This window comes from Lagenorhynchus albirostris, chromosome 3, assembly GCF_949774975.1.
Source record: "Lagenorhynchus albirostris chromosome 3, mLagAlb1.1, whole genome shotgun sequence".
In the NCBI taxonomy this organism is placed as follows: domain Eukaryota; kingdom Metazoa; phylum Chordata; class Mammalia; order Artiodactyla; family Delphinidae; genus Lagenorhynchus; species Lagenorhynchus albirostris.
The window spans coordinates 158,363,416-158,375,434 of NC_083097.1; the positions used below are offsets into that span (position 1 = coordinate 158,363,416).

At 45.9% G+C, this 12,019-nt stretch overlaps 1 protein-coding gene across 1 annotated transcript in view; it reads right to left on the reverse strand.

Annotated features, from left to right (window-relative positions):
* Positions 1 to 11,953, reverse strand: part of MED26 (mediator complex subunit 26) — a 64,174-nt gene extending 52,221 nt beyond the window's left edge. The window contains exons 1-3 of the mRNA XM_060144654.1: positions 11,912 to 11,953; positions 11,361 to 11,413; positions 7,198 to 7,288 (exon numbers count right to left, since the gene is read on the reverse strand). Coding sequence (XP_060000637.1) covers positions 7,198 to 7,230 — 33 coding nt within the window. The 5' untranslated portion in view covers positions 7,231 to 7,288; positions 11,361 to 11,413; positions 11,912 to 11,953. The remainder of the gene's footprint in view (positions 1 to 7,197; positions 7,289 to 11,360; positions 11,414 to 11,911) is intronic.
* Between the last annotated feature and the right edge of the window lie 66 nt (positions 11,954 to 12,019).

Sequence of the window (12,019 nt, forward strand, 5' to 3'; positions counted from 1 at the left end):
AATGGAAAAGAATAGGAAAAAGAATATATATATATATATGTATAACAGAATCACTTTGCTGTACACCTGAAACATTGTAAATCAACTATATTTTAACTTAAAAAAAAAAAAAAGAAAACAGCAGAACCCAAACTGCCTTACCACTGTTGGAACTATGTCGAATATACCAATATGTATAAGAAAAATGCTAGAAAAGGAATGGGAAGACAGGAAAAGGTTTTCCATGCTGGAAATTGTTTCCAATTTTTTAAAATGATGTGATTGCTCCTTTAACTGTCTGTGTGTGGACTGCTTGAATGAATGTAGGCAAGAAGAGAGAAAATTCGGGCAGTGAGGACACCCATAGGTACTGAGTGCTTACTGGGCGCCACCCAGTCAAGCACCTGGCTCACCTTCAAGTTCACTGAACCTTTTAATAACACCAGTAGGTTTGACTTTCAGGCCCATTTTAAAGATGTGGAAACTGAGGCTTAGAGAGGAGAAATAACCAGCCAAGGCCCCATGAGCAAGAAGCAGAGATGGGATTTGAACCCACATCTAACTGACCCAGAACATGAGCACTTACAAGCTGTGGGACCCTAGGTACTCAAAATTCAAACTTGGGTAACCTTTGGTGCCAGTGTGGGTTCTTGAAAAGCCTCCTAAAGATGCACACCCATGAGTTGCCACTTTAAAAATGTACAACAGCCTTTGATGTGCATCCCCCACAGCTCCACTGCTTATAAGAACTGAACAATGAGAAAATAGTTCTCTGGTGAAAAATACAACTATTGAAACAAAATCTCAATGACAGCATTCTCTCCTCCGAGCTCGATTCATCCCCACGACACACAAATGCCTCACCTCATTGAAACCTCAGCGCCGGTCTGAATAAGGCAGGGAGGTTTCCTCACATCATTCATATGGCTTGAGGACTGACCAGCCAAGATCTTGGCACGTCCATTCCTGCTGACAAGAACACCGACCTGCGAGAAGCTCGATTCAGCAGCCCTGTTCCCTGCTACTTACAAACCACGGGGTGATACTCGGCCCACATTTGACAAGGGAATAAATTACAGAAGCTATGAAGTAGAATGAATTAGCTGAGCAGCAAGACAAGTGGACTTGACCCTGCCTAGCAAAAATCCCACCATTATCACTAACTCGTTCGATTCTTCCAGGTGCAGCCCAAAATCGTATTTGCCCAATTCCTGCCCAACATTTATTGAACAAAAACTGAAAAGGAGTATCTAACATTGCCTCTTTTCTGACTTTTTGACAGCCTCCACAATAAATGAATCCTAGGTGTTTCCCAAAGTGTAATTTGAAACAACTCAAATTGACAGTTAACTTCTACAGTAGAAATTAATACAACATTTTAAATCAACTATATTCAATAATTTAAAAAAAAACCTGATGAAAGTATCAAAAATAAAAAAAATTTACAAAGGACTTCTTGGTTAAAAAATGTATAAACAAAAGGTCCTTTTTAGAAATGAGCTTTATTTTCAATGCTCTTTAGTTCTAAGAGCCTGCATATTTATTCCTTCCTCCTACCAGGTTACCTGCAAGTTAGGATTTCAAAAACCACAACAAACAAATCAAACACCTGTAGGATCCAGGCACTGACCACCAAGTGGTCATGTTGGCGATTAAACCAGGAATCCCTTTCAAAGAAGCTTCTATGCAAAATGCTGTATTTCCTCCAATGAGGCTTGTTTTTCAATCTTGAAATCATCCACTTGAAAAGCAGACCCCAAAACCCAAGCTTTCAGAACTGGGTCCCAATATCACCACATAAATCACTCTCATTCTAAAAACTATACAATTAATGGCCCCAAAAGTTACTTTAATAGAGGGCTTCAAGGCAAGGCAAAGTTTCTCATAAAACCGCCATCCGCCCTGCCAACTGCTCTGCACCTCTCTTCCACAGGAACCCATAACACTTCACCCTTCAAGTCCTGGGGACAACCTCAGCAGCATGGAGTGGCCAAGCAGAGCCCATTGGGATGGGGAAGGAATTTGGACACAGACCCAGCAACAATGAACTTGTTCATTCCTCACAAATGCAGTCCAATAAGAGGCTACATCAAACTTAAAAGCCAACCTTTCTGCTTCAGATCCCTGGATACAAAAGATTTTTAAAAATCTGTATAATTTGAACCGAAAAAGGATGGTTATTAAAAATAAACCAATAAATACCCAGATGGGTGAAAGTTTGGTAGAAGAGGGATTCTGATCTGATTAAACAATCTAGATACCACAGCCCCTCACATAAACACTCTTCAAACTCTTTTAAGTAGACAGCATTTCAAGGCAGAGATCAAAGTGAAAATATCTTTGAAAAGAAAACAGTGACGTGGCTGGGAAACTGTTCATCTTGGTGAACATTTTTTCCACCCACCACAAGCTTGGACTTTCTGGGAAGGTCACCGGTTTTCTGGTCAGAAACATTCTTGAAGTCGTCAGGAATGGAGGAAGAGACACTCTGAGAAGGCGTGTTTCTGGTTCTGTACCTGGAGCTCAGGAGCCAAAGAGCCTGGAAAAGTCAGAGGGCAGAAACATCCATGAGGATGGGAAGCAGCTGCCTTGAAAACACTTTCAGGAAATATTTTCTGGTTACTATCACTAAGATCATTTTACATCATTTTCTGATTTTGTAAGTAACTCTGTTACACAACAATGTGAACACACTTACCGCTGCCAAACTGTACACTTAAAAAAAAAGTAACTCTTTTAAAAAGTATCTACTTGGTATGAATCTGTAACATTTTATTTTAGCCCATTCTCTATCACTGCAAATCAGTGGTGACTTTCATAAATAAAAAGACCTTTGAGTAAACAAACGATTATTAGAGATAACTCTGTTAACTGAAGAAAATCTGGAATAGAAAAGGCCTAGAAACTGTATAAATGTTCATGAAGTTTGGGAATAGGTTATGATACAGGCCTACAGGGGAAAACCACAGAATTGTTAAAAAGATACACACTTGGCCCTTGAACAACACAGGTTTAAACAGCGCCAGCCCACTTATACGTGGATTTTTTTCAATAGTAAATACTGCGGTACTACACAATCCAAGGTTGGTTGAATTTATGGAAGCAGGACTGCAGATACGGATGGCCAACTGTAAAGTTATACTCAGATTTTCGACTGTGAGGTGGGTCGGCACCCCTAACCCCTGTGTTGTTCAAGGCTCAATTGTATATGGGAACACTCTGTGTTACCTTTGCAACATTTCTATACATCTAAACTCTTTCCAAAATAAAAAGGTTATTTGAAAAAATAGCAACAGATGGGGCAGGAACAACTGGGTCACCACATGCAAAAGAATGAAGTTGGATCCCTACCTCACACCATATACGAAAATTAACTCAAAGTGGATCACAGACCTACTATTAAAACTATAAAACTTTTAGAAGAAAACTTAGGTGTAAATCCTTATAATCTTGGGTTAGGCAATGACTTCTTAGCTATAACACAAAAAGAACAAGCAACAGAAGAAATAGATACATTGGACTTAATCAAAATTGTAGGATTTTGCACTTCAAATGACACCATCAAAAAACTGAAAAGATGGGCTTCCCTGGTGGCGCAGTGGTTGAGGGTCCGCCTGCCGATGCAGGGGACGCGGGTTTGTGCCCTGGTCCGGGAGGATCCCGCATGTTGCGGAGCGGCTGGGCCCGTGAGCCATGGCTGCTGAGCCTGCGCGTCCGGAGCCTGTGCTCCGCGACGGGAGAGGCCACAGCAGTGAGAAGCCCGTGTACCAGAAAAAAAACAAAAAAAAACAAACAAAAAAACAAAACTGAAAAGACAATCCACCGAATGAGAGGAAATACTTGCAAATCATATATCCGATAAGGGACTGGTATCCAAAACATAAAAAGAACTACAATTCAGTAATAACCTAACTAAAAAATGGGCAAAGGATCTGAAGACATTTCACCAAAGAAGATATACAAATGGCCAATGAACACATGAAAGCTCAATGTCATTAACCATTGGGGAAATGCAAATCAACCTTCACATCTACTAGGATGGCTATAATCAAAAAAACTGACAATAGAAAGTATTGGCAAGGATGTGGGGAAACTGGACCCCTCATACCCTGCTGATGGGAATGAAAATTACTGCAGCTACTTTGGAAAATAGTCTGGCAGTTCCACGAAAGGATAAATATAGTTACCATATGACCCAGCAATTCCACTCCTGGTTATATACCAGAGAACTGAAAACTTAAGTCTGCACAAAAACTTGTACACAGATGTTTATATCAGCATTATTCAAAATGGAAACACTGCAAATATCCATCAACTGATGAGCAGATAAACAAACTGTGGCATATCCATAGAATGGACTATTATTCAGCCACAGAAAGGAATGAAATACTGATAAACACTACAACATGGAAGAGTCTAGAAGACATTATGCTGAATGCAGGAGGCCAGACACAAAAAGCCATATACTGTATGATTCCATCAACATGAAATACCCAGAACAGGCAAATCCATAGAGACAGAAAGGAGATCAATGGTTGCCCAAGGCTGCGTGAAGGAGGAATGGGAAGGAAATGCTTAATGGGTACTGGGTTTCCCTTTGAGGGGGATGAAAATATTCTAGAATTAGAGAGTAGTGACGGTTGCACAACCATATGAAAATACTACAAAATACTGAATTGTGAAGACTGACTTCCACTTTTTACTTATTAAAACCCTTTTCCATGGTTTGACACTCTCATTTTCTCCCTGTCTTCTCGCCGCCCATACTTTTTTAATGAAGATTTCAACATATATAGAAGAGCTATAACAGTTCAGCAAACACCTACATACACACCACCTGCAATTAATGCTTTGCTTTACTGTGTATCTACCCATTGATCCATCTACTTTATTTTTCATGTTTCAAAGTCGCAGATATCAGTGCCCTTGGTCTCTAAGTGTTCAGACACCTTTCTCCCTGTATTTCAAGTTTTTTATGACTTTTTAAAATTTCCAATTGAGCTCAGCTCCAACAATACAGAAATGAGTACATGGAATAGCAAACTATCCCTTGAGCCCACTAACTTCCTCAGCAGTCACAGCACAGTCACCTCCGTGGACAGTCTGGAGTAGATCCTTCCAACTCTCTCACTGGAAGTTATTTCCCTCACACACCCACTAAGCATTTATTCAATGTTTACTGCGTGCAAGTCACAACTGACACCAGAGTGTGCATACAGGTGACACCCGACCTTCTTTACTTTCAAACCATTCTCCTGTGTAGACAGAACCTTCAGGCACATTATCAATGATGGTGTTTTGTCAGTTGGTCGTATGGGTGTCCTTCGAGTTACCTGACTCTTCTCCTATTCTTGGAGACTTAGGTGATTTCCGGTTTTTGATATCCTGAAAAAGCCAGTCACTGCCTCCCTGACAGAGCCCTTTCTGGAGAAAAGCTTCCCACACTCACGGCATGTGCTGAAAGAGCTGGCCTAGGTCAGGGATCTGTAAAAAGCCACACAGTAAGTAGTTCAGGCTTTGTAAGCCTGTCAAAATGGTCCAACCTTGCCATTGTAGTGCAAAAGCAGTGACAGACATGGGCTCCATTCATGAAAACTTCATTCATGAAAATAGGCAGAGGCCCATGCCCATGGGCTATGGTTTGCTGACCCCTGACCTAAGTGGCTGGAAGCAGGAACCCCCAATCCAAGTAGATCTGGGTGACACCTACATACTCCCAGAAATCAAAATCAGGACACTGGGCTACTGGCTAAGCTAGCCTTGGGCTGAGCTGGGAGGTCACAAAGCCTGAGGCTACCATCCTGGTCACAGGCCAGCAGGTAGAGCAGTAGAAGTAGCTAGTCAGGTAAGAGAGGATGATGAAACCAACGGACAGAAAAGAACAAAATGATGATACCACACCGAGCTCTTCTCTGCCCCAGGACCTTTGCCAATGCTGCTTCTGGTGCTACTGTGCCTCTCTCCAGCTCTGCAAATGGCAGGCTTTCCTCTCGTTCTGTAGGTCTTGAATTGAATGGCATCTTCTCAGAGGACCTCTCCCTGACCCTCCTAAACTGGGAGCCCCCTTCCAATTCTCCATCTCACAACCGATTTTTCCCCCTATTTGCTTATTTTACATCCCTGTTATTCTGTGCATTCGCTGAAGGCAGGGACTATGGCTGTTTTGGTCTCAACTGTAATCTCAGAGCACAGCCCTCAAAAGACAGTTTTGAATAAATAAATGAATGAATGGATAGGTGGGAATCTAGAGAGACAAAGGCTGGAGGAGCCCCCCAACACTTCTACTTCCTGTGAGAGCTAGTTATACTTCGTACACTCTTCTGCAAATTCCTTGATCTCTTCATGAGCCCTCTCTGTACCTAGGCAGGCCTCATCTGAGCTCCCAAAGAGGGTCTCTCTGGGCATACACTACAGCCCTCATTCTGGGCTCTAAAATACTCTCCAGCAGCACAGAAACCCCTCCTCCCCCGATCTCCTATGTCCTGGAATCATCCCCTCAAACAGCCACTGGGCTGGCAGAAGGACCGCACAGCAACCCCAAATTCAGCATCTCTATGACTCAAGACAGCCAACTTTTCACTCTCTTCCTCTTTAGGGGAAGCACATGGAGATGGGCACAGCCTGGCCCAGAACCCCAGATTCTCCTTGTTTTTTTTCCCTGAGTCTGTTTACTATGAGTCTCATAATTCACTAACAGCATGGTCTTGACACTGAAAGGAAAACCAATCCCATTGGATATTTTTAGTCTAATGAGAAAATAAAATAGGCATAAAAAGCAGAAATAAAGCTTGAATGCACTCCTGCTGGCTTCCAGCAGGCTGGGAGCAAGACCCGGCAGCACGCTGGCCTTTCAAGACGTATTTTCCACTTTGGCTAACGCCAAGTATAGGCTAAGCACAATCAACAGAGCTGGCGAGAGGTGATGGAGCCATGGGCTCAGGGGAAGGCATCTCTTGGCAGCCTCTGCTGAGGCACCAGGCACAGCCAGGACTTGAAGAACGCCATGTTCCAATCGAAGCTCCAGCCTGGACTGCAGTGACATAGTTTAATTCCTTCAGACCCCAGTTTCCTCTCTAGTGTGGAGAGTTCTTACTTTGAAAGCAGAAAGCATGACACAAAAGTGCAGACTGGGAGGACAGAAAACGACCATCAGAGGTTCATTCTGGAGAGCGACCCTGAGGATAATGACAATGAAGGAGAGAGGCGGGCTGGACTTACACGATCATGCAGAACATCATGAAGACATTCCATAGGGCGATGAAGATTCGAAAATATCTGAGGCTCAGCAAGAACTCCCGGATGTTGTCACCTGGAAGGTCAGAAAGCATTTTCACAAGCAGTGCTAACATTTCTGTTGTCACGGCTGCAGTGTGCTTCTGCCCACCCCACACCCACTGCCCCCATGTTCCAATGGCAGCATGGCTTTTCATTTGGGCCGCCTCTGTTTCCCAGCCCTGAGCACTCAGGCTATAGCTGCCACTGACCAACCCCCTGAGAGGACCAAGCACTCAGCCTCTGATTGGCTCAGGGAAGGGCACGTGACCCCAGCCTGTCCAATGAGAGCCAGCCCTGGGACTTTTGACCAAACTACCAGGAAAGAGGCACTTGCTTTCTGCCAGGCTAGCTGGACTGCAAAGATGTAAGCCCAGTCCTCTAAGGCAGGGTGCAAACCATGGCCTGTAGGCCAAAGCTGGCCTCTGCCACCTATTTCTGTATAGCCCATGAATGAAGAATGTTTTTTATACTTTTTAATGGTTAAAAAAAAAAGCCAACAAAGTATTTTGTGAGCCACAAAAATTACATGAAACTCAAATTTCAACAGCCATAAAGTTTTATTAAAATACAGCTATGCCCACTCATTTACATATTATCCATGACTACTTTCAACTTACAGAGGTGAACTGTTGCACCAGAGACTCTACGGCCCACAAAGCCTAAACTATTTATGATCTGGCCTTCTACAGAAAAATGTGCCAAGCCCTGCTCTAGGGTCATCTTTGTCAACACAAGCCAGCCTGATAGTAAAACCAATCAGGAGGAAAAAAGAGCTGGGGAGGGTCACAAGCTGGAGAGCCAGTTTAAGCCCTGAATCCACGTGTGCCCGAGGACCATTCTACGCTTCGATGTTTCAATTTGCTTTAACCACTTTGAGCTGGTTTTCAGAGTTTACAACTGAAAAAGCATACTAATTCAGGCAAGCAAAATGGGAGTTCTGCTTTGGTGACGACTAACTCCAGTCCCCTCTGATGCCAAGGAACAGAAACCACCCCAAGAAGAGGGAATTTGGTACATTAAGACTCCAGAGGGACTTCCCTGGTGGCACAGTGGTTAAGAATCTGCCTGCCAATGCAGGGGACACGGGTTCGTGCCCTGGTCGGGGAAGATCCCACATGCCGTGGAGCAACTGAGCCCATGTGCCACAAATATTGAGCCTGCACTCTAGAGCCCGCGAACCACAACTACTGAGCCCATGCACCTACAGCCTGTGTTCTGCAACAAGAGAAGCCACCACAATGAGAAGCCCACACACTGCAACGAAGAGTACCCACCCCCGCCGCAACTAGAGAAAGCCTGGGTGCAGTAACGAAGACCCAACGCAGCTATTAATTAATTAATTAAAAACAAAAGAAGACTCTAGAGACTCGGGTTCCAGGTCCTTCCTCTGGGGTTTTGAGTTGATTGCCCAGCATCTTGAGGCCTCCAGAATGAAATGAATGGATCCAGATTACATGATCTACAAGGATGTTACCCAAAGTGTCATCCACAGACCAGAACTGGAACACTGGGAAGCTCAGAAACTTCCACAGCAACCCAACATGACCGCCACCTGGCACTGCTGCACCGTCCAAGTGCATGAAGAGCACAAGGTGTTGCTCTACATGGTTTAGACAAGTCCAGTGTTGTCCAAGCCACGGGGTTAGCAACACGTAGCATAGCCTATATAAGTGTTGGCCCAGCACAGACTGCAAATGTCAGACAGATCCATTCCCAGAATGTCTGCAAGGCACTGCTTGGCAAGGCCCTTCTCTGAGCCCAGGATCACAAAAATGGCCTCTCTTACCATGAACAAACGCTGACTAAAGGCTACTCATCCCACGGAGTAGCTGAGTGCAGGGGATACAGGAAGGATTGAGACACGTGCCCCTGCCTTAAGGAGCTCACAGGGAGGACAAATACCAATATAAAAGCAAGTAACCACACACGCCTGATTATTCACTAGGACAAGTGCCATGGGAGCTGTAATGGGGGAACCCAACCTGGCATGCATCGAGAGGGGGGTGGAGTCAGAAGAAGACTCACTGGGCAAGTGTGTGAACTCCAACCTTAAACGTGAGCTGGGGACTTCCCTGGTGGTGCAGTGATTAAGAATCTGCCTGCCAATGCAGGGGACACGGGTTTGATCCCTGGTCCAGGAAGATCCCACATGCCGTGGAGCAACTAAGCCCATGTGCCATGACTACTGAGGCTGTGCTCTAGAGCCCACACGCCTAGAGCCCATGCTCCACAACAAGAGAAGCCACCGCACTGAGAAGCCCACACACTGCAACGAAGAGTAGTCCCGGCTTCCCGTTAACTAGAGAAAGCCAGAGAACAGCAACGAAGACCCAATGCAGCCAAAAAAAACGTGGGCTGGAGTTTACTGACCTTCCACACAAGTGACCTGGGCCTACATATGCCCCAGTTTCCTCCTGTGTAAATGGGGATGATGGGGGACTGGGAAGGCTGCAGCACGGTGCCTGATATATAGGACACTCTCAATAAATGAAGCCACTGTGATATTAGGGGTCAGCCAGGCAGACGATGGAGGGAGAGGAGCATGATCTACAGGGGCAACTGCCAACACAGAGTCCTAGTTTGAAGGAGCCTAGCAGGGAGCCCCCGATCAGAGGGAAGCCACCGTTCTGACTATCCTTGTCACCAATGCTCCCGCCACTTTCGAGCCCATGTGGCCAATTTCCCACCTACCATAGCTCCAACTCAGATCTATAGATCACAGCCCCAGGGGCTGGAATAGTGCCTTCCACATAGTGGGTAAGCAACATATACAGCTGTGAATGAATGCATGAATGAACAGACGGACAGCCTAGTGATTGAGAGGACAACCTCTGAAGTCAGAAAAACCCAGGCTCAAATCCCATTGCTGTCGCTGATTTGCTGTGTGGCCACAAACAAGTTGAGCCACATCTCTGAGCCTGAGTTTCCTCATCTGTAAAATGGGAAAATGGCTCCTTAACCTTTTAGGAATGGAGATGTAGTGAAACACCCATAGGAAGTACCTAACAAGGCAGCCACCACCTGGCAGGCCCCCAATAAAGGGGAGCTGTCAGACTGCCTTCAGATTCGCTGCCCCTTAGGGTTCCTATAGTCCTCATGCAATGCTCCATCATAGCACCCACCACCTTGGCCGCAATGCCACCTCCTCAGAGGGCCTTCCCTCCACACAACCCAGCCAGAGCAGCAACCCCATTGCTATCCTCCCAACATCTTCTTCACTGTGTGTTCCTTGTTTAGGGACTGTTTGTCCCACCCCATAGGAGTACAACCCAAAGGCAGGAATTACTTCTGTCTTGTTCCCTGCTGTGTCCCCAGCATCTAGCACAGTGGCTGGTACATAATAGGTATTCAATAAATGTTTGGTGAATGAATGAACGAATGGATACAATAGTCACGTACAGGTCCCATTAGACTCCAAATAGTCACATGTGTCAATTTAGCAGGAAGTATATATTCTAGGGCCTCCAGGGGCCAGTCATGTGAAATGATACAAAGAAAAGGGGGCGGGGGCTGGGATGAGGTAGAGGCCACAGGCCCAGTTTCAGTGGGGTCCTGCTTCTCAACTCCTATTCAACAGGTGTCAAAAGGTCGCTTGAACCCCAAGTTGTAGAATGTTCCAATTTTTCTTGAAAAATCATACATCTGAATCTTTATATGACATCTCCTGATTTATCTGAAAGCTAATCTAATTGAAAATTAAACAAACAGGTCTACAGCATTCTGGAAACAATAGGCTGTTCATTCATTCGCTCATTCATTCATTCATGCTGGAATGTTGGAACTGCAAGGACACAGATGAGCCAAAACAAGCTGGAGCCTCTTCTCTGGAGCTTAAGGTCAAGTGTGAGAGCTAGATATTAGCCAGATGACAGCATACATAAAAGAAAATTATAACTGTAAGAAGTGATATGAGTGCTGACCTACGCAGGGAGGTCTGGTAGGAGAAAGCAGTGGATGACAGAGGTGGGTAGAAGGAACAGCACAAACTCAGGCACGCGCGCGCACACACACACACACACACACACACACCCCTAAAAGAAAACTGGTGAAAAAGAACTGTCCTCTCTGAAATGTACCAATTCCAGAGTACAGAAAGGAGGCCTTACCTGTGCTGGGCTCCCTCGACTCCTCCCCAAAGCCTTGCGTGTCCTTCTTTTTCCTACAAACAGAAGCAGACAGTGACCACTTTCAATAGGACAAACAGACCACTTAGTCCCCGGGACCTGATCCCCAGCTCAGAGGGGAGCTCTAGCCCTACCGTTGGTTTGCTGTGTGACCTCTTTTGCGCGGTTCAGTGATGTTCCCTGGGCCACCCCTTGCCCAGCCAATCACAGCCATGCCTGCAGCCACCGACGGGGTGGAGAGAGTGGTTCGAGGCAGCCAGGTGCGGGGCTGCGGGTACAGATTAGGGCTAAGAGATTCTCGGGGGATGGGTCTGAGGCTCTCATGGGTGCGAGCAGAGGGATCCCGGGGGAACTGAGAGTCCGGAGTTCAAATCTCGGCGGCGCGGAGAGTCACAAAAGGATGGACCCGGTTGGAGGCGGAACTTGGGTCTGGGACCTGGGGGCGGGGCCGGCGGCGTAGGCCGTGCTCACGCTCGCGAAGGCGGGGCTACGGGTCCCCCGGATGGAGCCACGGTCCAACGCGGCCTACTCACAGCTTAAAGTTGAGCACCGCCCCGGCGTTCATCAACAGCGTCCTGCAGAGGGAGAATGCGGTTACCTGGACCGCCCCCACCCTGTCGGGCCCTCACGTCCCATCCTCT